Raw genomic sequence first — 26,509 nt, forward strand, 5'->3', positions numbered from 1 at the left:
TGAAGCATTTGGCTGAGCTTTCTCGAGGAGGTAGATGATATTTTGGAGTTATCAGTCAAGTTGACCGAAAGCCCTCTGTAGAACTTGAACAGCCCATGTGGCGCAGTTGAAGCTTGGCGTAAGGGTACTGTGACCGATCTCTGCTGAAGTGTATCGAGGCTCGAAAATGTCATTTCAAGTGTACGCAGAGTGTGACGTAGAATAGGATCAATCTCGCGCAAGTTTTCTAAGACGTGTTCCCAACTTCTGGACCGCAGGTTCTCCTCCACGCTCGCTGGGTTTCTCATTCTCTGTCTAATCTTTTCTATTAGTATGTGGCTTCTTGATGCAAGCACAATTAAGTCTTGTTGGAACAGCTCAAGTATCGACCAAATGACGAGCGGTGGCGAAGAGTCAGCAGACGTGGCATCCTCATGATGCCGGCATATGGAATCCACATCTCGTCAAGGGACCATTTGTTTTGTGAATTACTGGATGCGATGCCGCCGTCAGCGGGACGTCTTGTGCTGACAAGTCTTTGTTCAAACACATGTTCTGTATCCTGGCCTAGCAGTTTCCGCCAGGTGCCAGTCAAAGTGTACGCATCGATGAGGACAATGACTGTTGGGTAGCAATAAACAACTGGGACGTCAAATGGCTAGCTTCTGCTTTTCTTACCCGTCACTGTGGAAATATCCAGATCGGACTTGGATTTATGAAAATATATCGATATGCACTGGTCAAGACCAGCAAGACCCCTGCCCTCGGACTCGGATGATGTTTAGAACAGAATAATGACCTTAATCGACGAAGCAACCCCGAGGCATCGCACTGGATGCTTTGCAGATGGGTACCCTGTAGGTTTTGTGGCGTATCTTCCTTCTTCATCGATAGTTCACGTCTATCAATCATTCGCGGCCCCATAAATGAGACCATGGTAGATTGACCATGTCAAACAAAATTGGATGACACCATCGAACACTGAAGAAGGGTTTTGGTCGCTGCGATACCCCTCAGAGCCACGTGTCGCTATCCTGTGACGCGCAATGCTGTGCCCAAAACTCAGGATCAATGTTGTAGACTGACCCCAACATCTCAACCACATCGAGCGACATCTGCTCCACCAACACAGCTCTGTCGGTCATGCCCGTGATATCTTACAAACAGTTCTTCAGCTCAGCCTCTCCTGACAGTATTTGGCCCGGGGACACCAACTCCAGTTTGTGAACATCCTGCATGGACCTCGTCGCGGGCTTTCTTCGAGCTCCATCAGGTTGACTTGCTTGAGTTTAATAGAAGCTGGCTGATTGAATGTTGTTTGTGCCTTCCAACTGACTACCCCACCACGTGAGTAAGGATTGTCTAATCTGTGGACCATCTGGGAAGCAAGGTGCATTTGAAGGGGTTTGAGTTGCGGCGCTTTGTTAAGTGCAAGAATGCGGTCAATATAGGATGTTTGGGCTGGGCTAGTATCAGAGCACTGCTGATGAGCTTCCTGGTTACCAGTATATTCAAGGCACACCTCGGTGCCATTGTCGGTTAGATGTGGGTCAGACATCGCAGGTGCTAAGCCTTTCGATTAGGCAATAATATTGTTATCGGTAGGAACAGTGCTATTTCTGCCGTTGCAGGCAGTGTCGTTTTGTACATGTGTGCTTATAGCAACCATGATGGTGTTTGATGAATGATAATGATCTCGAGCGCTCATGATTGAGAAATGCTGACGAGGAATTTCAGCACCCGCGACGATATCGCCGTCGGTGCTGACGAGGTGACCAAGTTTTTGCGGCTGGTATGTCAGTGGGTATTGGCGGAAGGGGAACACCAACCTTGTGTATGGCCGCCAGCCGAGCGGTACTTGCTTTTGCCATTGCTAAGCATGGATGTACTTTGGCGAGTTGTCGGGTTGGCGAGGGGAGGGCATCGGGAAGAGATGAGTAGACTGGGAAATTGGGAGCAAAGAATGAGGCTGTGAATGAGCCCTTCACGCAGAAGGGTATTGCCAGCCACACGGGGCGTTGTTAGAGAATGATGGTATGGATGTTGAGTTTCAAGTCGAGCAACTTTCAACCAGGGCGGTCGCGGTCGCGGGCTATTAGGTGTTACATAACTTAGCAATAGACCCTCATGGCATCACAAAGCAGCATGTGTCTGCATACCTCAAGTACCGCAAGCCTTCTCTAGGGTCACTTCGGCCAGCCCGCTGTGTGCAAAGCCTGAGACATATCGCCTCGGGACCTGAACCCCTGAACCCCTAAACCCCTGAACCCTTGATTATGCAGGTACCAACACCATTAGGTCCTACATTTTTGAGACCCACTGATGGCCTTTCGTTCGCCACCTATTTTCCATCAGCCTTTCGAAGGCTTTTAAAATTAGAGTGGGACTCAGCTTGCCGCCAGGGCGTTTGATGAGGTTGAATACAACCGCCCTGTATGACTTTCACCGAGCTATAAGTCAGGCTCCGAACATTTTCGGCCAGGCCTTATGGCGAGTGACCTGCTTTGCCCAGTAGCTGTTTACAAGCACGCGCGCTTACTGAAGGTGGCGTTGCGTGCTGACAGATTTGCAGTTTTCTCTCCCAAAGCAGGCTACCAATCAGGTCAGATCTGTATTGTGGCTACTGCAAACTTTCAACTGCAATGTTGTACCATAATGCGATAGGCACCTTAAATGACCGTGAGGCTAGGGTGGCGTGTCTCTGTTATTGGTTGTATCAGAGCGCTGGTCAGTCGCAGATATTGGAGTTGGGCCTTGGGGGCGACCATAGTGTCTATGTCGGCGATCAGGAAAGAATCAGGACAGGTGCTGACATCTTGCGGCCAGTGTAGATGGTTGCATGAAGAATTACCATGAACAGGTATAAAGGGACGGCCCCGAATCACCTACCTACCTAGTAAGTCTCTCCTCAAACTAAGCCATCACACTCAGCAGTTTTCTCTCAACTCTACCAATAACCTCAACACTCCAACCGAAAAACACGAATATCACAATCTTCAAAGTCAACCCAGCAAAATGATTGCCATCAAGTCCATCCTTGCCCTCCTTGCCCTCGGCACTGCCTCTATTCTTGCAGCTCCTGCTGCAAGCATCAAGTTCTCGCCTCGTCAGAGTAACGAGGTTTCCGTCTTTGCCTGTACTGAGGCACGCTTCACCGGAGAGTGTCGCATGCTGGCAACACCGGCCGAACAATGCTGTAAGTTTGGCTCACCAACTGAATATCAATTTTTATGAAGCTGACAGGGCCAAGTCAACATTGACCCGGCCTGGAACGACGTTATCAGCTCCATCCAGAATCTCGAGAGAGACAGGTTCAAGTGCAAGTGGTTTGAGTAAGCGGCTCTTGACAACCTAGAAGGGAATGTTTGCGTGCACTGACAAGTGAATCGAACAGGCACCAGAACTGCGAAGGAAAGGAGTACAAGAACCAGGATGATGCCGATCTGACGGATGGGAACGGCTTTTTCGATGATCGCATTACTTCTTGGTTTTGCGAGAGGAAGTGATGCCCGAGGGGAAAGATATCATGACTGATGGCTGGCCATCATGTTCTAGGTCGAGTGTCGACAATATGGGAGTTTCATGTTTGGGTCTGTTATTATTGTGTAAGATTAGTACCTAGATACCTACCCACGCTCGTTAAATGTTTCTTTGTCTTGTAACCCGCACTTATCTGCATGAAAAAGGACTCCAAAATATGCAAGTCATCTATCTCGAAGTTGAGGTTCTCTTGACCGGCTGGCTTCCGTCTGGGGGTAGGTAGCTCTCTGCCGGTTTCACTGTGCTAATTGAAGGGTGGGGTCTCGGAAGCGTCCAACTCTTGGGACTACCTAGGTACCTACTCCCGTTGCCTGTAATGGAACTTCACGACACCAACCAAGTTGGTAACTTGTCACTTTGAAACCGGTGCTCCATCAGCTTAAAGATCCTTCATGCAACTTGAGTTTCCATGCACCAGCTCTGCGATAGGAAAACGTCGGAGCCGTTGTTATGTCGGCTACGGGCTGTTGACGACCACTATTGCCGACAGCCGGACCGCACCCCTCTTGTTTGCATCGGTGTTAACCAGCTATGTAGTGGCTCCTCGACTGGGTCGTCGGCTACGCAACCCCCTACCTCGTCAACTACGGACCAGGCCAATAGGTCAACTTCCTGAGCAAGACTTTTTCGTTTGGTTAGCCGCCTGTTTTCTGTGTATCGCATTTGTTTACTTCTCTGTCTACGGGACAGAAGGTCTGTCATCGTAAGAGGTTGACGAGACGTACAGCCAGACTTCTTCAAACGTTATTGATTGGTGAAGTAAAGGGTCAGTACCATCGGGGAGCAGGGATGATGCACTTTCCGGTTAGTCCGGGGGAAAGGTCGACTCTCAGTAGTGGGGTGGGTGTCAGTGAGCAGAGTGTGGTGGCTCCGGCTGTGACTCGAGCTGCAGGTCCGGATGAACGAGGAAGGGGGGCAGTGCCTGTGCAGAGATCGATTCCTTGGTAAGTGCCAGTGCTTGGGCCTGGGCAGATTAACACGAGAGACGCTGGAGAGACCGGGGAGGCCTGGAAGAAGGGTGTTTATTGAGGACTCTCACCATGAGTAAGGTGGATCTGGTGAAAAGGCAGGGGGCTGACGGATGATGCTACGATAATGTCACATGTGAATATATTGTGAAATTACCTCGCATAGATCAAACTGCGTTGAATATTGGGGAGTTTAAAGCCTTGGTTGATTTTCGGAGAAAACGATGATCTTTCAGGGGTATGAATAGGGGTACCCTAACCCTTGGCAGTCACCTCTATCTAGTGCTTGGAGGCCAAGAAACGTGTGGTTGCAGCCAATCAGCCCTCAATCTTTTGATTGCATGGGAATCTTCGATAGGATACTATATATCGAAAGATTGATTAAGGGGCGTATTAATCACGCAATACGGGAACCGGTAGGTCGGGTCTGCTCGATCCGCGCTTGTCTATCTCCATGAGCCGCTCCCACCACACTAAAAAGATGGTGCAGATGTCTTGGATGGTATCAGTGCATCAGAGTATCAGTTTATCCTGTTTGGTCCATGACCATCGCATACTCTTCCCATTGTTTTTTAACCTTATCTAGCTGAAGTCAGACCTGTGCCCCTGATGGCAAGAGATGAGGTAGAATACGAGAATCCATTCGAAAACCTTCTCAGCGCTCAGGCTTCGGGTCAATGCGATTCGAGAGACAAAATCTCCGATTCGTGCTGTTAGACGGATGTCAGGTGCCATCTTGCCGAACAGCACCGGCGGCCCAGGTAATAACAAGGCCGATCAGCACACCCGAGTCTGATTTCCTCAAGAGCACAAGCCCGGGACAAGATGCCCAACGGGGCGCTTCCCCGCATTCCAGCTTTGGGAAGTTCGGTCGACTACGATCCGGGGTTACATTCTGGGCTTCTTTCGGCTGCGCAGCCCTGGGCCGCTCTTGGCAAGACGCTCTATCCATCGGCTACAACCCTGGCCCACCTTATGGTTTTTGCTGCAAGGCACGACCGTTTGCTCTCAGGCACGAATAGAGTTGCCGGCTTGGACTGTCCACCAGGCCAAGTTCGCGGCCGGAAGCCCGGGGCCGTCGCTCCGGTTATTTTCTTGTCCCGAGTCGCCCCCGGCTCGGTTCGAGATAGCGGCGGCAATTCTTTATGGAAATCTCCACAATGCGGAGGAGGACCAGAAGGTGATCATGACGGTGAGGTCAGAAGGGGACATGGATGGAGCCTACCCTCCGAGCCGAAGGCAAAGTGACAGTAGCACCAACCATTGACAGCAACCACCAGGGAAATGCATACTTAACCGACGCGATCCTTCTCCTCGGTTTCCTTCCCCTCTCCTTTCTCGTCACGGTTCCTCACTACTCCAGTGTCATCACCAACCGCCACCATGTCCTCCCTCGCCACTCTTCTCACGGCCGGCCTCACCCTCAGCGGGTTGGCTGTTGCCCAAAAGCCCGGTCCCACCAAGGAGGTGCACCCCAAGATCACCACCTACCGCTGCAGCAAGAAGCACGGCTGCAAGCCCCAGACCAACTACATCGTCCTCGATTCGCTTGCTCACCCCGTCTACCAGGCTGCTGCTCCTCAGTATGGCTGCGGTGACTGGGGCCAGAAGCCCAACGCCACCGCCTGCCCTACTAAGGAGGCCTGCGCGAAAAACTGCATCATGGACGGTGTCTCCGACTACTCGGCCTACGGTGTCACGACCAATGAGACGGCCCTGACTCTCGAGCACATTCTCCCCAACGGAAAGTTTGTCAGCCCAAGAGTCTACCTTTTGGACAAGAGCAAGCAGAAGTATGAGATGCTCAAGCTCACCGGCAACGAGTTCACCTTCGACGTCGACGCCACCCGCCTTCCTTGCGGCATGAACTCCGCTCTGTATCTGAGCGAGATGCCCGCCGATGGCAACAAGAGCAAGCTCAACAAGGGCGGTGCTTACTACGGCACTGGTTACTGCGACGCTCAGTGCTTTACCACCCCCTTCATTGGTGGTGAGGTATGTTGATTTCCATGTTATCATTTGGTTTTCATCGTAGGGAGGTTTACTAACGCGATTGCGGCGAAATAGGGCAACATCGAAGGCAAGGGCTCCTGCTGCAACGAGATGGACATTTGGGAGGCCAACTCCCGCGCCACCCACGTCGCGCCCCACACGTGCAACAAGCCCGGCCTCTACCTCTGCGAAGGCGAGGAGTGCGGCGGCACCAAGGCCGGTGTCTGCGACAAGCCCGGCTGCGGGTGGAACCCCTACCGCGTCAACGTGACCGACTACTACGGCAACTCGGACGAGTTCAAGGTCGACACCCGCCGCCCTTTCACCGTCATCACCCAGTTCCCCGCCGACAAGAACGGCAAGCTCACCTCCATCAAGAGGTTCTATCAGCAAGATGGCAAGACCATTGAGACCTACTCGGTTGACGTCGATGGTCTCCCCAAGGTCGACGGTTTGAACGACGAGTTCTGCGCCGCTACTGGTGCCGAGAGGTTCCTCGAGCTGGGCGCCCACAAGGGCATGGGCGAGGCGATGACGAGGGGTATGGTTCTTGCTATGAGCATCTGGTGGGACGAGGGCGGTTTCATGAACTGGCTCGACAGCGGCGAGGCTGGGCCGTGCGCACCTACTGATGGTGACCCGAAGAATATTGTCAAGGTTGAGCCCTTCCCCGTTGTCACTTATAACAACATGAGGTGGGGTGAGATTGGCTCTACATTCAAGGATGAGAAGGAAGGCAAGGGCAAGGGCAAGGGCAAGCACAGACGCTCGATTCAGTAGGCGATGTCCAGTGTCGAGGGAGGAGAGATAGATAGGAAGACAAAAGCATAGCCCACGGAGGGTCGAGTACATAATGTAGTACCATGTTCAAATATGCATTCTTTATGGATTATTAGACCATCAACACATCGCTGTTGAGATATTTGCCATTTGGATATGGCTGTGCATTGTACTCGGTGACGCTGACTGTGTGGGAAAATTGATATCTCGGCTCGTGATCCATATATGTGGAAGAATAGTAGCATTGCGCTGATGGTATGACCGTAGACTTGCCCCTTTAATCTCGAAAAGGAGAACTTGCGCACCGGGGTTAGTTTCCAGGAGGCACTATATGATCTTCCAGAGGCTAACTATCTGGCGCTAAGTTAGGGACCGCCTACCCCTACAGTGCGAATCTTGTGATTTTCGGTAAGCACCAGGTGCATGATACTTACCTGCAATTGGTGCATTTGCTACGAGACTGGGGATTTACGCCTGCTCGTTCAGCCTCGTGTTAGCACTCATGGCAGACCTTATGAACAACACGTCGTGGCGAGCGAGGAGTTTAGCGGAGTATCACGACTCACTGGAAGCATGGTTCCAGGTTGTCAGCGTCACAACAGGACCATGACTGCTGTTGGCGATAGCTTCATCACGAGGATGGTGAGCAACATATTACGTAAGCTCAATGGCGATGGAACGTGGCTACGGTCGAGTGATATGGTTCCACTGCCCGTCAAGAAGTCAAGAAGCCCTCGTCTCTGGGTCAGAGCGAGCAGTGTGTATATAAGGACACATCATCGCTTTTAAACAATACTCTCTCATCACCAACTCATTCACCATCACCACCACTAGCCAAACAACGTAGCCCAACACCACCAAGATGCCTTTCACCTGGTACCGAGGCCCAGTCTCCAACCTCCCCCCCATGAGCCAGTGGAAGCCTTTTGAAGAAATCTTCAACCTCAACAAGCCCCAAATGTTCCAAACCGGCAACACCGGCGAGGATATCGACCCTATCAGGAACGCCGTCCTCGAGTGCGCCAAGATCGGCGTCGACGAGCGCGTCATCTTCTGCATCATCATGCAAGAGTCCAGCGGCGACGTCGGTATCCGCTCCACTTGGAGCATGGATGAAGTGGTAACTGCCGGGCTGATGCAGGCTTCTGGCAGTCCTGGGTATCCCGGGCAGCATAGGCTTACGCAGGTATGTGGAGACTTTCGACGAAAGAGGGAGAATCTACCTACACTGACAAGTTGGTGGTAGGATCAAATTACTGGCATGGTCCGCCATGGAACGAAGCACTACAAGCGAAATTTGAGAAAGTTTAGAAACCAGTGGAATGCGGATACTATTTACAAGGCTTTGAGATGCTTATAATTCGGGGAGGGTGAACCAGGGAAATTTGAGTGATGGGTTGGGGGCTACCGCGGCGTATGTAAGTGATATGGCGAACCGTCTTTGTAGTCGTCTATCTTGAGTGCCGCCTGGGGAAAAACGACACCGGGGCGGAGGACGTCAAGTTGGTTTGGTTTGGGTTCGTAATTAAATTTACACATTCCCGGGCGGAAGAGTATAGTTCGATTTCTTTTCCGCGGTTTTTATTTCTATCAACCTCGTTGTCTAATCTGTTCGACACTGGAACATCATGCTGTGAAACGAGAGGTTCTTGTTTGGTGGGATATGTGGTGAGTGAAAATTTGCCCAATCCAACTGCAGAAGGAAGGCGGAATCAGGTGGACATTCCAAATGATGGGAAGTGGCGGCGTACTATGATCAATGGATGTGTCAAATCTATCTAAATATACCTTATGACTTTGCCCCCAGACGTCGAAAGCCCTGCTTGTCGGAGACTTCTCAAGAACCATTCAGACTTGCTTTGAAGGCGTTGGAAATGTTGCAACTCCCGTTGTCTTAAAGTCAGAAAGTAGACACTGGTCAAACCACATATTTTTACCCACACTTTCCTCTATTTTCTCCTCACCTCATCTGTGCCCCTTTTTTCATTAGTGCCCCAAGGCCAGCTGATTACCACGCCGCTACACAATTAATATGTGCACATCAGCCATGCTCGCCGGCTTCATGTCAGCAGTCCAAGTGCGATCCAGCCTGCCAGCTCCCTTGTAAATGGGTCGACTTGTTCCACCTCGGCGATCCGGTATTGGAATTCCTTGTCAACCTTCCGCCGCTCTCCCACCACTATCCAAAGGGGCTGATAAGCGGCTTGAATTTAGAAACCGCAGACCACTACCGGGTGTGCAGGAGCCGCTGTATGCTTCCTGGAATCCAGCGACGAAAGACCAAGTGCCGACAGAGAGCTCTCAAATATGCTTCAGAGGACTGGAGATCATCTTTTGGGTGCGTACGAGAGAGAAATAACGCTCTATCTTGTTCTTCCCGAGCGAGGGAAATGTATTACCGATTTGGGTGGGGTGTATGCTGAGGGTAGGGGCAGCACGCACTGCCACCCCCCTGTCAGGTTAATATTGGATTTCGGAAATGTCCAAATTAACCACCTGGTTTAAGTTTCGACTGATTTGTGAATAGAAGTGAATGTCTAGTCAAATTGTCATATAAAACAGCTACTGGTCTTGAACCCAACGAACAGTTCCATTTTGCATACCTAAGCTAAGTCGGTACCTACTTACCTTACCTACCATCGCGTCAACACTCATGCCGTCATACCTTCCTAGTTCCTTGGCATCAGCTGCCGCTCTCGCGGACTTAGTTACTGCTGTCAAATCATCATGGGAGCTGTCTCGTATGATAAAGAAGAAATACGAGCAGCGTGTGTTCAAGGATCATGCCAATGAAATTAACACCAGACTTCGCAGGGCTTTGCGAGATGGCAGAATTTCTCACCAAAGCTACAACTTCTGGAAGAAAAAAGTCTTGGTTGCGGTCTGGGAACAGGACCGTACGTTAAGCCCAAAACATGGAGTCCAAATCCGTCTGCTTACCTACCATTATATCTAGGTGCCGCTCTGCTTGATATAAAGTCTTACTTATGCTGGGATTGAGTTGGATTGCCCGAAGCCTTCTAGTAAATGCAGCGTAAGGTAGTCTTAGTCAGGTTAACCCAATATATATATCGTTTTTGTGTCTAGCTCAATCCCTCAAAATCTTTTACATGCTCCCCCGGTATGAGAAGTTGACCGCAAAAAAGTCCCTTTTGATCATGCGTATTCTACATAACGGGCACCGATTATACTCCATTCTCTCCCAATCGCTAAGACAAGAACCACATAGCACATGACCTTGAACTGTTAGCAAAGCTGTGTGTGTTTAATATCGACTTCATCACCTACCACATCGGGATGTAAAGATCTGTTTTCTAATCACATATCCATCAAAGCATACAAAGCACTCTGTTGCACAAAGACGCAGTGACATCGGGCTACATACTCTGCCCTGAAGAGAAATATGGGACAGAAAATGGCACTCATGGCAAGTAAGACATCCGCAAGAAATGCAGATCATGATCTTGCCAATCCAGATGCTTTTTTGGATAACGGCTGAGCAGACATAACAGTTATGAACTGTATCGTCTGTAAGGTCGATGCGAGCCTTGTGTGGTGTCAGGTTAACCGACAGCTGATGGTTCGCTTCCTCAGTAAGGTCGATCACTTCATGTTGCCGGGCTTGTGATTGATGGTTGATGCACATCTTTCAGGATCCAAGAAATATGAGGAAGTATAAAATTAGGTACACATTGGTTGAAGAGAAGGGAGAGGGACGGTCGATCTTATACTTTTCTCACCTTAATCACCAAACTACTCAACCATCATGCTGGGGTCTTCCGCCCATCAAAAGAGAAACACCATCATGCACCCGAGAGACAGGCCAAAGTTCTGGCGTACCCTACGTGTTCACGCGTCGAAACAGGTCAACGTCATGAAATTGTCCCGCTCTACGCCTGGTGCCTGGTCACAAGTACATCGGACAACACTAAAGCACACCGCTATTACACACAGTTCGCAGTACATTGTACCTTCCATCTTTCCGGACAACCCGCCCCCCCGTGTATCAGCACGCGCTCGCCGGAAATGTCACATGGACGAAGCACTGCCATCGAATCACGCCTTGGATAATGCCATCAGCTGCAAGGCAGTCACGTCATGATACGAAGTTCTAGGACCGTCACTGGCTTTTCTGTCTTCATGCTTGCCATCCTAGCTCAGGCGTTTGGGTGGAGAGCGGAGACTAACCAGTATCATGATGGGTATAAGAAGCCATCTGTCCTCTCTCATACTCGTCGTTCCCGCTTTCTCCCCCTCTTTCTTTTTTTCGGGCCGTATCGGAAATTCGCCGCTGATTTTGATATTATTTCTCATTACGACACTTTTAAAGTTTCGACGTCTCCTGTGTTACCGTTATACTTTCTTCTTAATTGCCAGGATTAATCTAACCTACCGTTGTCATTATCGATACTATAGTTAATTCTTGGACGATTCTTTAGTAGATTTTTTCACCAGGCTATACCCCCGAAATAAAGCTTTATAATTTTACAAACTATAATCCTTATATCGCGCACACGATTAATATAAATATACCCGCCCTTTTGATTTAATCTCCCTACATTATCCCTAATAATATAGTAGAGTCTATACTATATTTCGATATCGCTATAGCTCTTAAGCTCCAAGCGTTAAACGAGTTTAATTAATTTATTAAATTTGCCTCTTACGACTTTATGTCACAGTTAACCCAACGGCAGGTCGCGCCGTATGTGGGGCGCAGGACGTCCCCAGCCAATTATTAGGGAAGTCAGGAGGCAGCTAATCAGGGCTAGCCAGAAGTGCTATGGCACTAAGAAGTACGAGTACTCTGCAGGATGCAAGATGCTCGGGATGATCGAAGGCATAGCACGACGAGCACTCTGCAGGATGCAATATGCTAGGGGTGATCGGGGCTATAGCAGGGCGAGCACCTCAGGGTCCCGAGGTCTATATATACGGAGGAACTGGATGGTGTAGATAGACAGTTCCGCAGTATGTAATTATAAGTTACAATCGTTAGTGTCTTAGCTATTGTGATTGAGACAAGCCATTTGTTGCACACTGTCTAGCTGTACCGAGCCAGGATTATTCAGAAGTGCCTTTAACCAGTATCCCTTTCAGAGGTTCTGGATAGGGGTTCGTCATATATATATATAGTTATTTTCTATTAACCTAGGAAAGTTACTTTTTAATAAAGTAGAAGCATCTATAACGTTCTTATATTTCGGGTTAAAATTTCCGGATTTACCGTAAATAGTATTAAAAGCAATATAGGTAATTACTACGCCGGGTATTTAAACATTAGAAAGGATATTTCAATAACATTAACATTAAATTAAGGATTTTAGTCGGCTGTTATAGATATTAATATAATTAATTTAGGAGTGGGTATTATTTATAAATTAAAAAATTAATATAGTTTATAAAAAATAGAGGATAGGTTAAGTGTAAATAACGTTATTATTGTAGCTGTTAAAAGTTTGTATTTTTGGGTTAGTTTGTGTGTGTTTTCCGGTATTGTACGAGGTAACGTGACCGCTAGCGGTGCCGAAGTTGCTATAGGAGATCGGTTATTGCTGTTGTTATTAGTTGGGGTTTATTTTGAGTAGGATACTTATTGAAATTCCTGTTATTGGTAGAAGATATGATTGAAGTAAACACACGAAGCCGAATTCCAGATCCGACGCAATTTAGTTGTTATTTGAGGGGCTGTTGTGAACTTGACCTTGACTCGAGATTTGAGCCTTGGACCTTTGTTTTATACATGTGCATCTTCATTTGCTACAAGGCAAAGGACTTTCTAGGATTGTTCTCACCAAGATCTTAGCTCTCTACTTACCTCAGTCGTCTAGTCCCGAAACCGGACCACCATGTGATGTGAGACGCCAGCGCTGAGTCATCTTTGATGACCGTAAGACCGAGTTTTGGTCTTCATGAAAGCTTCGTACCGCCAAGACCTTGCCATTTACCTAAGATGCACGTCAAGCTTTGCTGACTGCTCACTTGCTGTTTCGTCTAAGTGGGAAATTGACCACCAAGCCGGTCATAGATGTATGGCAATCCGGTTCTGACATTGTGACTGAAACCCTTGAAACTTCGGGCGTTTTCTCCACTTCGTCTGATATTCAGTCCCAGACATCATGTAGTTCTGGAAATTTCCCTCACACCTGGGTCCTAACTGCAGCCTCACATGCTCTTGATTGTGAGATATCTCAGAAGAATACTGCCGAATGTAGCACAATATGCTGACACTGCGAACCCTCCTTGAATATCTTCCTTCTGAACTGACCAGATAGTAGCGAAAAGGAAACTGAAGCACAGGATAACAACGAGAATGAGATGGATCGTGGGCCAATGCCAGCCTTCTTCGAAGTGGATTCCCCACCCTTGTATCTCTTCTGAGGGCGTTGCAACTAATTTGTCACTAAGTCGCTTAGGAAGTTGGTAGTATATCGTACTTTGATGTTTAAGACACCCGGGGTCTATGAAGTAATGCGTGAGCCTGTTTGAGCCGATTGCCGGAGCGTATGGTGCTGGTTGACCCGGGGCAGGAGCGTATTTGTATTCCGCACTATCACCGACTACCCTTTCCTTCGGCGGAAGGCAAATACAGCCACGGCTTCCGCATCTTTCGGCGTGCTTGTGGACTTCAGCAAACTTGGTGTAATCTACCTGGAACTGATGGATGTTAATGTTTTCTGTGAGCTACAAAGTGAGGTGTTGGAGGACAGATAATAGGTACCCTTGTCAGGAATAAGCGGCTCACGCTCCGAAGAGTCAACCAGCTTTTGAACTGACGATCTTAAAAGTATTTTTAACGTAGCAGCCTAAACAGAGCCTGGTCATCCGCACAACCTTCAATAAGCTTCTGGTATAAGGTCATACCGGTACTACCGTAATCGATACACATTAAAACTCGAAGTGAAGGATTCGGGGAGCTTTGCCCAGAACCACTTCCTGCCTCTTGTGTTGTTGCGGGTCTAGGCAAGCCCTGTATTCCAACCTTTATTACCAAAATATACAACGGTCTCCATATGGAAAGAACAGTTTCCCATGCAACGTCAGCATATAAATCCTTCTCTGTTGGAATATTGCTTTGCGACGTATTTCCAGATTCTAGGTCGGCTTCAACAAAGTCATCATAGCTCTAAACACCGCATCCCTATAGCAATATTAGTAAAAGCTAACAAATATTCTGGTGGTCCAGGAGGAGCATATACGCAGTTCCAACGTAGTCTGACCATCCCTGATGGTATAGGTGGCTCGAAGACACGGAGGCTCAGTCTGGTGCATACTCTGTCGATCAGCAATGGCAAATTCCAGCCATAAACTACCAAAAGGTTAGCTAGCTGTCTAATAGCCCTTTGAGCTTGGATATTATCTAACTGTAGACGTACCTAGTTCCATTTGACCCGATAACGTTTGTGCTTTGGCTTTATGATCTTACTCATTGTCTCCAGCTTCTGCTTCTTATTCTTCTTGTATTTTGATAGAATTATTGTTAGGCTTTGTAGACCGACCCTCCACCACTTGTCTTAGGCCATCTCTCAGATTACGCATAGGTGAGCCTACTTCAAGAAATTCCCTTGCTTAATCGAAGAAGTTGGAAATGGTGTCCTCATCAAAACCTGGCTCCAAATGTTCCACCCCCCCAACATCACTTGAGGATCCTCCTTCGCTTGTTGCTTGGCTAGACGCGATATCCTCTTCATTCTGTTGGGGATATATTGAATCTGAAGCTCTGTTATCTTCAAACTGGTTAATGGAACCGCGGTCTTGTAGGGCTTGATGATGCTGGTTAAGCCGTTCTTCAGTTAGACTCTCTGCTACATCGTAACACGCGTCTGCCAACGACCTCTCTCGTGGAATAACTGGATGATGTTCGTATGAATGAAGGCGAGTCCTAACCGCATAGGACACATACCCCAAACTCATTGGAACAAACGTGGTAACTTCCCTCTGGATGGGGTTTGCGGCCGCGGACAGTATTAGTCAGCATAATTTGGCATCAGGTCGTGAAAGGCACGAGTAAGCTTGCGCAGTCCGAGACTATGATGAGAAGCTCCTGCAACAAGAAGGGGGTAAACTTCGACATCCTCCAACAAAAATTCCATCAAAGTCTCTCTGGGCGGCTTATTAAACTCCATGCTGCCTGACTCTGAACCTGACGCGATGTCTATCGGCTTGGAAAAAAAAGACCTCGCAGAGTCGGTTGAACTAAATTTGATGATGGTTGAAGATCTGGAGCCAAACCCATCAGAACCTTCGTCAACTGTGTAAAAGTCTGACTTGGGCGAGCCGATCTTTATAACTGCTGCAACAACCGAGCTCGACGATGAATAGTTGTGACTGGGAGCCTTCGTGCCATCGTCGGGAACAGCATACCAACGTGGTAATTTCCTCTTATGCCCTCCAGAATTACCATCAGCGCCCGAAAGTGGGAGAAATTCCAGGGTACCTTGTACACGATCCCAGTTGAACCCATGCGCATCATTAGCAATCCTAAGTACGTACTCCACCCAGTCGAGCAGCCAGTTTTGCCTTAGCGATAGAGGATTTTTAGGGACCCGTGTATTGAAGTTGAACGAAAATGGCAGTCGGCTGTTGAAGCCAAGCGGTTTGAGGTAGGGATGATCAGAAAGGGTTACGGTGTTTGACAGCCTTCTCGGAATCGGAGGCGGCCCTATCAAATCGACGTAGGCCCGGTGGATAATATCGTCCAAGTTCGCAGGTCGATATTGAGAGCGAAGACCTAGCCTTCGCCCGCAAAAACGTCGCGCAGTGTCATGCATGAATGAGACTGTTGCCAATGTGATAGAGTGTACTCCATTGGTCTGCTCACTTCGGATTTCCAGTATACCATTGCATGCTGAAATAAGTCGGCGCTGTGCAATGGTCTCGCGTTCTATTGATGGAGTCCGGCAAAAACCCCCCTCTGCTGAACAGTCTCGGGTAAGTCTCTATGAGTACTGGATCGCGCATCTTGATCTATATAATAGTATAGAATTAGTGGATCATCCTTTTTCCCTTACCGCGAGGGCCGAACCAGGACATCAAAGTGGGCAGCCTTTATATGCTTCGTGATACTCCGCCTGGCGACCATATCCATTGTTATTGCTGCGGCAGTGAAGCCTGAAGTTGTGTTACGTTACTTTGGCGAGTGTTTGAAGATTGTTATATTTATCTCTATCGCTGCCGGAGAGGTAGGTGCAACCACCTCAAACTCCCACAACATGTACATCCATGCTAACAGTGAGCACGAAGAATGTCGTGATATTATACCCTCTTGTGAGAAGTCGATTCGAGAAGACCAGTTATTGCACACGTCTTTGGTTACTCGCTGGATTCCTTCAGCTTGTTTTGTTCGGTTTGGGCATATGGCTCAACTTGAAGTATGGCCACCCTCTCCTCTGGGCCTCTCTTGTCTTCACTCACATTGCCATTTTTCTCGATATAATAACCCCACCGTCAATCACCCTATCGAACAATGATTGGATCGACCCTATACAAAATTACCGGTTCTGGAGCGCCGCTGCTGCTTCGTTCGTTGCATTTATTTTGACAGTAGTCTCTTTAGGACTCGACTATGCCAATGTTATCTTCGACAGTCATTTGCCACAATGCATTTTGGCAAGTATCCGGTTTGGGAGTGGACGTTATGGAGATTATATTGGACCTACAGAAGGACTCGGAGCGACTCCCTTCCATTGACCTCGGGACCCAGTCCAGAAGAAGACCCAGCCAAGATCTTGGATGTTGAAGGCTCTGTTGGAAATTAATTAGTGCGAAAACCCTTGTGTATAAACGTGAGCAGTGGTGTAAAGGTTACATGCTAACAGCAACCAACAACAAAGTCACTGTGCCGATCCACATAACCCTGGCGGTGCAAGGTGGGCCCACTAATCTGTCAACTGTCCCACTTCTGCAGCTGACCCGTGCGAAATAGATCTATGAGAGGGTCACCGGACCCACTTTGGCACTCACACCTTTGGTACTTCCCGTGCGTCACCTGCAGTTCCACCCCATTGTGAGACGATACGTGGACAGCCCGAGGCTTCCAGCCACTCAGATACCATGTCAGCCCAGCGAGTTCCAAGGTTTGTGAAACAAAACCTCTGCTCAAGCCCTTGGTTCGACAACTCGGCCCAGATCTGTTTGGCTCGCTCGAGGGAAGGGCCTGACTGAACGGCGGCCGAGGACAATTGCAACTGGGCCATAGCTAAGTGACATATCAGATCGGGAAAGCCCTCGGCAACAACCAAGCACTCCCGAGATGCTCGGTATGCAAGTTCCCAGCCGCTTAGAGCACCTAAGGCACCGAACAAGGCCTGGCCCCTTCGCTGCAAGTGGCCGATAACGGCAAGGCCGAAGCATGCGCGAAAGAAGTTCCTTCTCATTGTTTTCCCAAACTGCACCCCCCCCAGCCCCTCGTATTCACTAACAATTTCCGCAAACAGACCCTTCGCGGGCAGAAGATCCTCCTCGAACCCGCAGAGGACTCGAGAAAGGAGCAGCTCCGCCAGTGCTAGCCGGTAAAGGCGGCGCTGCCGGCCACTTGCAATCTCGATGCCACCCGCCACAGTTTGTCCTTTCTCCCAGAGACCGAGCTCAGTATAAACTGCAATGAGGTGTAGGCGAGCTGAGAATTGTACCTGAGTTGGGGGGTGTTGGCTCGAGAGAGGTTCGAGGTATTGACGAGCGGCTTCAAAATTTCCTTGGAAACGATGCAGTTTGCCTTTCATAAAGTCCAAGCGCGAAGACATAACAATCTCAAGACCCGAAGGCTGGGCAGCATGAAATGGTGTCCACTGACCGACTAGTTTCCAGGCCTCAGATAGGTGGCCGAGTTCAATACACTGCTGGGCACGGAAAAGTACCGCCTCTGCTCGCTGACTATTTCCCTTTCGGTTTAGCCCAGGGGACGGCCAGACCGAAGCCGCTTGCCCACGAGCTAGAGCCAGGGCAGCTTTGCGGAGGGCGATGCTGAAATCAAGCGGCGACGGCCCTATTCGGCCCGCCAGGGTTTCCGCCACTGCCAGTACGTGCTCTTTGAAGTTATAGTCCCCGAATTGCGACATAGAGATACACACTTCAACCGCGCTAGGGAGCTCCCCCGGTAGCAGCTTATCCACGGGAAACTTGTGTAAGAGAGGGACTACGAAAGGGAGGAGCGCGTTTCCTTTCTCGACAAATCTAGAGGATTAATACCGAGTTTACTACGATAATGGAGAATAGGGTCTTACCTAACGTCGAGATCAGAAAAGGAAAACCCATGAAAAATAAGTCTCGCCGAATCCAATTGCCCATCCAAATAGTTAACGCTATTCTGAATAAATATCCGTGAGGATTCTGGCAGTTCGAAATTACGGTATGCCCACCACGGGTCCCCGTGATTTGCATGGGGCGCTAATGATCCAATCGTTACACGTACAGCATGGGTATCGATCGCATCCATCATTGCCTTGACTAGTCGGCCTTCGTCGGAAAATATATCGGGAAGCTGGAATGGCCGTTCCCGTGATTCGTTTCCGTTTTCGTTCCATTTTCGAAAGGGGAAAAGGGCTCGACGGAAAAGGTCACCAGGCACAGGTCCAGGCTCCAGATATGCGAGTAGTCGCAGAAACCGCTTGCAATCATCAGAAAATGCAGGGCATCCTCTTGTATGTCGCCCTAGCGATGATATGGTTTGGTATAGCTTACCGCAGTAGCAGCGCCGCTCGTGATCGGTGGAAGCTTGCATCGTGGTCCTCGGATGCTGACGGAATTCGTGGACTGTTGGTCTTGCGAGTTAGTGCGGGGTTTGTCTTTGACGATATGCATCTATCAGTGTTGGACAGTTAAGTGGGTACTACGGAAATACCCGGTCTGGTCCTCCAGCTTCTGCGTGTACTCTGATTAGTAAGTTCACAATTGATCGGTAGCCAGCGGTTAGTAACTGGAATTTATCGTGGAATTTGTTAATGGCTAAAGCTTGACTTGGTTTTTTGGATTGCTGACACAATCCCCCTGACCCAGAGAAGCCCAATGGCTGACCTCGCTTCAATGGTGCCCTTGGTCTTTCTCAGCGCTACCTGTGTTCCTGATCAGCAAGAACCAACTGGAAGCGCTCAGTCGATGCCGGATGTAGCACTCTTCGTTCTGGCTGAGCATGGGTTCACGATTGACGCTGGCGCCCAGTACCCTGGCAAGCATGCGTCAGTGACGGCGGCGATGATAGGGCCAGGTACGCTAAACTCTCGTGAATCGCCCAATGTACCCGCCCGCCGATCAACGCAAAAATCCCGCTCTCGCGTAGAAAGCACATTGAGGCCGCGACCAGGCGGACGTTGGAAACATCGAAGCATACTGCGGAGAACTAGATCGCTCGATTTTACGTGCCCATTTCAGCAGTCGAGCAGGATCATGCCTTTCCATGAAGCGGAGCACGGCTCGTTGCCCGCGCTACTAGTGCATTGGTCTGCCCAATTTGGGCCCTTGGAAGTTGGTCGGCCAAGCGCTAACCAACCTCCACTTAGCAGGGGTTGGAATGCGGCTGATGCAAGAGTGGAGCAGAGTGCGAGCCTGAAATCCACTCTCGCACCAGGCCAGGTGCCCTGGAAGGAGGGATCGAGAGAGATTGAAACTTAGAAGCGCTTGGTCATGACAGCTGGCGGTCTTCGTTTGGCGTGAGCATGGTCCAGGCATTAAGTTGGCCGGGCAAGCGGCCGCAGTGGACTGAGGACAATTCGACATTTCGCTAATACACGAGAGTCAAAACACCAGAGCCTCAAGGTGGATATATAAAGATTGGGTAGAGGTAGGCAACTTGACGGAGATCATCATACCTCTAACAGACCACTTCACTCTGAACTCCCTCCTCTTTACACCAATTTCCGTAACACGTAAGGTTTTTGCCTTCAACACCAAAGGTAGGTAATGTTTGAATCTTCTTATAGCCGAACACGTTCTAATATACGAGGGACTGTGGAAAATGTGTGCGATAGGCAGGGTAGACGCTATCTTTAGAGGGTGCCTCCTCTTGAATTCCGCTCATGTTGACTCGAGGTGGAAGAGAATCGATTGGACCCCACAGTCATCAGATCCGGACCCGTGCCCCAATGCCAAAAACGAAAAAGGCTGATGTGAACAAGCGACAAAGTCGGATACGGTGTTCGGTACTGTTCGTCGAGCTTGGGGCTGTCCTATTTGCATGCCGGGCTTGGAATACCAGTAACTGGGAATTGAATCATTTATTTAGCGCATTGTCAGCTTGATCCAGTTGGCGGAACCCTCCACTTACAATCCATCTCAATCTTCCATCTCAATCTTCCATCTTAATCTTTGATCTCAATCTTCTATGTCAACCTTCCATCTCAACCATGACAAGACCTCCGACTAGAGCTGGGGTAACTGGCATCATATACCGTAACCCAAACGACAGAAACCAGGCCCTGAAATGTGCTTTTAATGACACTATCCATGAGGTCGAGTTTGAGCAAAGAGTTCTCGAGCACATCAGCCCACACTGGTCCATTGTCGGATACTTCCCTACGCTACATCGAGGTCGTCTCATTTTAAAACATTATCCTTACGATGTGCGACGCTATATCAAAGAACGAAAGCCGATCCCTTTAAAACGGTGGGCAATTCAGCTTGCCGATGCTCTCGTCATCATCCACAACAAAGGAGTCATCCATCGCGATCTCAGCCCACGCAACATGCTGACATGTGGTGTGGATCTCGTGCTTTGCGACTTTGGAGGGGCATCTATGGACGGCGAATGTGTGGCAGATATCATACCAGAGAACGGCTTTTATCACTTCTGTCCTGAAAGGGCGGAGATCCAGAAGGATATTTTTGCGGTGGGATCTGCCCTGTACGAGATGTCAACTGGGAAGCCACCATATTCGGATCTTCCACCAGAGGATCTAAGACTTCGGTATCTGAATAGAGTTTTCCCGTCAGTAGACAATCTCATTTTGGGCAAGGTGATCAGTAAATGCTGGACGGGCGACTACGACAGTGCTGAGCAGTTGCGCCTGGACTTGGTGTGTACCTACGTGTGCCCTGTTTAACAACACAAACTAACAGTTTAAAGATCGAGATCGTTCAGGGAAACTCATTGCGAGCCTTAGCGTGTTACTTTCTCTACATTAATTGCTTTGCCACTGGTGTAATCGGGTGGCTGTCTTGGAGAGGAGCTCAGCAGTTGCATAGTAGGGCCACCGGCGAATAGATCATACAATTGGAGCCTCCGTTTCTGCAAATGCTCTTGATACCCGAGAATCCGTCTCCCTGATTGCCACCATTGCTCCTATTTGCAGGGGATACCGTTCAAGTTGGTGGCGGTTGGGGCTGCCAAGTGCCACGGAGCATGTCCACCAAAGTACCTAGACACCACTCAACCCCCACATGTCGGACTCCGTGTCAAACTTTACCAAAACGCAACAAACACTTCTGACCTTGGTCTTTCCGGGAGCGTCTCGTCTGGTCTTTGGGTCAGCGGCTTGCCAGGTGCGTACCTACCTTATCTAACCAGTTGTCCAAGTTTGTCCTTTGTTTTTTGTGAAGGCCCTGCCACACTCACTCCAATCCCTCTCGACCTTCCGCTCAGTTCGTCACCATGAATGTTGCGACCGCATGTATGGAGGAAGGGTGTAATATCATTCTTGCCGAAGAGCAGCTGTACCGCATAACAAAGAAAATAGGCCAGGGATCGTTTGGGGTTGTTTTCAATGGGACAAAGCTCTCGAACAACCTACCTGTGGCCATTAAATATGTAAGTAGATACCCACTGACACGCGATGCTAACGACAGGTTGACTGTGAATGTGAACAGGTGCCGAGAGAACACCGTAGTCGACTGCAGGGTGAATTTCGCAGCTACGAACAGATTCATGGCAGAACACCATCGAAACACATTCCGAGAGCCTATTTCTGTGGTTGCTTACATCTTCAATACATTCTCATCCTCGACCAGCTTGGGTAATCACTGTCAACCATGTTCAAAATGTGCAGGGAGAAGTTCACATTAAAGACAGTGCTCATGATAGCAAAACGGACAGTACGTATTTCTCTAAGCCAATATACTTTTCTTAGCTAACATACCTACCTAGCTAGGAGTTATCCATAAAGGCCTCCACGAAAGAGGTATAATATATGGAGATATCAAACCTAAGGATTTTCTATTAAGCAGACCAAATGCGCCAGCTACCAGTGAGATACACGCTACTGATCTTAGCTTCGCTAAACTCTACCTACACGAGAATCAACACATCTCTTACCGTAGCAATATAGGGATTGTTGCCGGCACTCCGAGATTTATGAGCATTAACGCACCCTCTGGGGGCGAGCAGTTACGCCGGGATGATCTCGAGTCTCTAGGCTATGTGTGGCTCAGCTTTTTGCGAACTCTTCCGTAGTAAGATACGGAGAAGAGCTTGGTAGGATGGAAAAAGCAGGAGGTGTCGATTGATGCCCTTTGTGATTGCCTCCCCGACACAATTTGTTGACTACTTTCGGTGCGTCCGTAGTCTGCGCTTTGATAAACGCCCAGACTATATCTACCTCCAGGATATCCTCTCAAGATCATTGGATGATGCTGGTGAAGTGGACGATGGTCTGTTTGACTGGATGGTAGCTGGACAGGTTAAGCTGCTACCTGATCTTAACGGTCGTACTCGGGTACCGGTTCGATAAAGAGCGGATTTGGTCTAAAGGGGTACTACGGGTGTAGCCTTTGACGATTTGGAAGGTTTGGAGGTTAGCCATGGGTTGTTGACTCGAGCTATGTAGTAATTAGTTGGAATTGAAAACTCCAAAATACACTTCAACACTGTCTCCGTTGGCCAGGCATAGAAAGACCACCCGAAAGAATGTTAACACTGATAGCGGCTTGACATAATAACCTGGTTCCAGGAGGATCCCACCTTGCTTCAACAATGGAACCCCAACTCGTCGGAGTTGCCGATACCCTCTGTGGGGGGTGGCGAGGAACTTTGATACCAGGCAATAGACAGGGGTAGGTATGTGAAGCGCAAGTCTTGACAACTATCTACCCCACGGGGTATATATCTCCTTCTTCCCTTCTATCTTTCCGAAGAATCAATATCTCCAGCAGCAGGCTTTGACCACTAAAAAACGACGTGGTTAGTCAGCTTCGTTCACGTTCTAGCTGAAATCGACCTTTGCTGACATACCTGTACCTATCAAAAGCCGCTCTCATCAAGGCGGTGGCTACCGAACTTTTTACTCATACTCATCGTGGTGCTTATGATACCACGGGCGTGCCGAAGCCCCCTCCTCCTAAGCCTCGGTGAAGTCAATCAGGTAATAATAACGCTGCCTATAAAGGATGATGAGGCTAATAGGGTTTAAAGACTGACTTACACGTGAGAAGTACACACGACGTAAGATGCGGACACGACTGGTAGACACGGGATATGATTCTAGGGGTTGTTAGGGGAGAGCACCAACTTTCATGTTATCCACTTTAATATTAGACCTATAGTTCACCAGTATCGAAATTCTAAAGTGTTTCAGAACCCTTTCATGATCATCCAAAAGCCTGTTTCACACATTATAGGTAAGGTTCATACTGTCAGGGTACCTACTTGAGAAACAGCACACACGAAAGTTGAGCAATGAAAAGACTCGAGGTCTGGTGCAAAACTTGGGGAAGAGGGGGATATTGGGGCTCTGAGTTCATTTATGGCCTTTATTACTTGCAGTTATGGCCTGGATATTTGCGTCCGTACATCCAGTTCAACTCGAGATATACAGTGGTCCTCGCCAACACGGCCGAAGGGCTTGACACTGACAGGACTCTTGGATGTTCTTGGTTGCGTGGCGGACTTGAATAAGGGGCAACTCGTCGTCCTTTCCACAAACCCCAAGTTCTAGATAAAGCCCTTGTCCGTTCTGGAGGGTCGACCTCGAAGTCCAATTTCCCGAACCCACCAAGGAAAGCATTGCGGAGATGTAGTCGAGCTGGTATGGGAAGTAAGTGGAGAGTGGCCCACGGCTGAGATGATCCCAGATTCTGGAGAGTATGGGATGGACTGAACGCTGGGGAAAGAGACGAGAGATCTAGCAAAGCGTGAGCCAAGGTCGATCTGTCCAGGTGCTGTCCTGGAAAAGATAGGTACATACTGGTCGTTATGCATGATGCCGAGGCCAGCCATAGCCGAGTAATGATGTCGTTGAATAAGCTTGTTGTAAAATGCGGTGGGAGGACAGGTGAACTTTCATAGTCCAGTCTGAAGCATCTGAATCTTCGTAGGCGACGTGTTTGTTAAATAGTTTGAGGTGCGTGCAACTAACATTCAAATGTATGATATTGGTGCTCAGTGCGCAGTAGCTGTGCCCTATGCATGGTTGTCCCGCCTCAGTGCGCGGTGCAGGTGTTGTCTCGTCCAACTTCTCCAACGCTATATATAGCACTTCCACGTGTTGAAAATGAGAAATTTATGTTTTGAGAAGACGGGTCGATCTCGGTTCTCCATCGAGACGTGGTGTGTTGTGAGAAAGCGGCGCCGTCAAGGCCTGCTGACATAAACAAAGAAACAACTCACCACTCATCGCCCGCTGCTCGCCATTTGCCCCGCCCGTCGCTCCGCCCGCCGCCACGCCAATCAGCACCCCTTAGCCGCTTTGGCTACAAAACAAAAGTTACTCCGCGTTCCATCCCATCATTCTTCATCAGGTAATACTATCACCTGCAACCTTCAGATAGCTTTGCTTAGAGGCAACACTTACCTAACAATGCTAGGCGCGCCTCCATATTTCCCGAGAGGTACATAAGGTATCAGTTCTTCTTGAAATCCTGATAATATTCGACCAGATAGCCACAAGGACTTCCTCTGTTTTTCATATCGTCGGAGCCAACCCCAGTTGCAGCAACAACAAGGCTGGCAGGCAACTTTGCGGCTCAAATGTGCGGATGTTCGCGCCGCACCGATAAAACACCCCACTGTGGGGCCCAGATATTGGAGCCCTTCTCGGCCCAGCTGAGCTCTTCAGACACGCAAAACAATGTCGGCACCAACTCAGGAAGGGATTCGTATCGCCTGTACGCCTTGCCATCGAAAAAAAATAACTTGCAACAAGGTGTTACCATGCGCCAGATGCACTCGCCTAAAGTTGGCATGTGATGAACGGTATTCAGGCAGATACAAAGCCCGCTCAACCCCCCACACAAAGTCTCCTGAAGCCGCGCCGAGGACCGAAATCTCCCTGCGTAGTGCTCAGTCGCAAAGCGCTACCCCGGCCGACGATGAAGGAGCTACCTCAGTGTCCAACGATCGAGCAGTAGATTCGCCTACACCCTTGGAGCCGCGCCCGCATAAACGAAGGCTGGTAGGACTGCGCGACTTGCTCAACGGTAAGAAAACGTGTTATCACTCTTCGATCGTGGTGTTCTGACTTGATGTTGTAATAGCCGACGAAACCCTCCCTACGTTCAACGCTGTACCCCCATTAGTTCACGAACCATGGGATCCCAGGTTCTATCGGTTCTGGTATCCCTGGAGGAAGCTTGCTAGTTATCTCGAAGTGTCGGCTCCCGAGGTGCTCGAATTTACATACAACGGAGGGTACTTGACATCAAACTCCGCATTTCATGTCGGGTTGCAGCTTCAGATTCGTTCCGAGCGATACCCAGACGCATCTAAGGTCTGGATTGACCGGCCCAAACTCCTCAGCTCAATAACGCAACATCTAGAGGTCTTAGGAACTTGGAATTGTGGTTTAGTTAGCGCCGATTCCTCACCAAAAGGTGTCATGGTATCGTGTGTCGCAGTGCTTCCAGGGAACAACGGTGTGGTTCTGCCAGCAACTCTCGGAGAGATAGTGATAAGGTGGCAGCAACTATCAAGTCTTCTTTTATTCCGTGAGTGGGGGTCTTTCCATAGCACAAGGCTAGGACCGGCGATGACCACTTTATGACCCCGCTTGCGCACTATAAATCCACCGCACGCTCGGGAACTCGCCCATTACATAAACCTTAGAAGTAACATAGAGATATTTTCCAGATTGTGTCTTGCTCCGACCGGTCACATAGAAGTTTCCATCCACGGCCACAACACCATCCGGTCCATCAAAGTCGACAATCGCAGCAACGCAATCACGCTCGTTCGTATCGATACGTAATTCCCCTGCACCGCAAACCGCGTTAGCAAGTCAGCAAAACAGCAAGGTAGAGGAACAGAGTAAAAACTTACCTATGCCAAGCTGCTTCTGAACCTCATCCAGAATCTCGTCCTCACTCCTCCCACACACTTTTTTGCTGGTCAT

The 26,509-nt window shown here is 49.2% G+C and overlaps 5 protein-coding genes across 5 annotated transcripts; 3 read left to right on the plus strand and 2 right to left on the minus strand.

The window, feature by feature from the left end:
* Positions 1-2,871: 2,871 nt before the first annotated feature.
* On the plus strand, positions 2,872-3,609 carry QC761_401167 (uncharacterized protein). The gene is made up of 3 exons (XM_062878400.1): positions 2,872-3,175; positions 3,230-3,311; positions 3,374-3,609. Exons 1-3 carry the CDS (start codon positions 2,995-2,997, stop codon positions 3,483-3,485), a joined length of 375 nt encoding a protein of 124 aa, XP_062731825.1. The 5' UTR covers positions 2,872-2,994; the 3' UTR covers positions 3,486-3,609.
* Positions 3,610-5,363: 1,754 nt separating this feature from the next.
* Positions 5,364-7,431, plus strand: EG1 (Endoglucanase EG-1). The gene is made up of 2 exons (XM_062878401.1): positions 5,364-6,482; positions 6,555-7,431. The coding sequence occupies exons 1-2, from the start codon at positions 5,871-5,873 to the stop codon at positions 7,257-7,259; spliced, it is 1,317 nt and encodes a 438-aa protein (XP_062731826.1). The 5' UTR covers positions 5,364-5,870; the 3' UTR covers positions 7,260-7,431.
* A 9,787-nt stretch (positions 7,432-17,218) lies between these two features.
* QC761_0061700 (uncharacterized protein) lies at positions 17,219-18,978 on the minus strand (the record flags this gene model as incomplete). Its single annotated transcript, XM_062872588.1, has 2 exons — positions 17,219-18,431; positions 18,482-18,978. The coding sequence occupies 2 exons, from the start codon at positions 18,976-18,978 to the stop codon at positions 17,219-17,221; spliced, it is 1,710 nt and encodes a 569-aa protein (XP_062731827.1).
* Positions 18,979-24,784: 5,806 nt separating this feature from the next.
* On the plus strand, positions 24,785-26,183 carry QC761_602500 (uncharacterized protein). Its single transcript, XM_062880699.1, has 2 exons — positions 24,785-25,598; positions 25,656-26,183. The coding sequence occupies exons 1-2, from the start codon at positions 25,250-25,252 to the stop codon at positions 26,159-26,161; spliced, it is 855 nt and encodes a 284-aa protein (XP_062731828.1). The 5' UTR covers positions 24,785-25,249; the 3' UTR covers positions 26,162-26,183.
* Positions 26,156-26,509, minus strand: QC761_602490 (uncharacterized protein; the record flags this gene model as incomplete). The annotated part of the gene is made up of 2 exons (XM_062880698.1): positions 26,156-26,370; positions 26,437-26,509. The coding sequence occupies 2 exons, from the start codon at positions 26,507-26,509 to the stop codon at positions 26,156-26,158; spliced, it is 288 nt and encodes a 95-aa protein (XP_062731829.1).

Source organism: Podospora bellae-mahoneyi, chromosome 4 (assembly GCF_035222275.1).
Source record: "Podospora bellae-mahoneyi strain CBS 112042 chromosome 4, whole genome shotgun sequence".
NCBI lineage: Eukaryota > Fungi > Ascomycota > Sordariomycetes > Sordariales > Podosporaceae > Podospora > Podospora bellae-mahoneyi.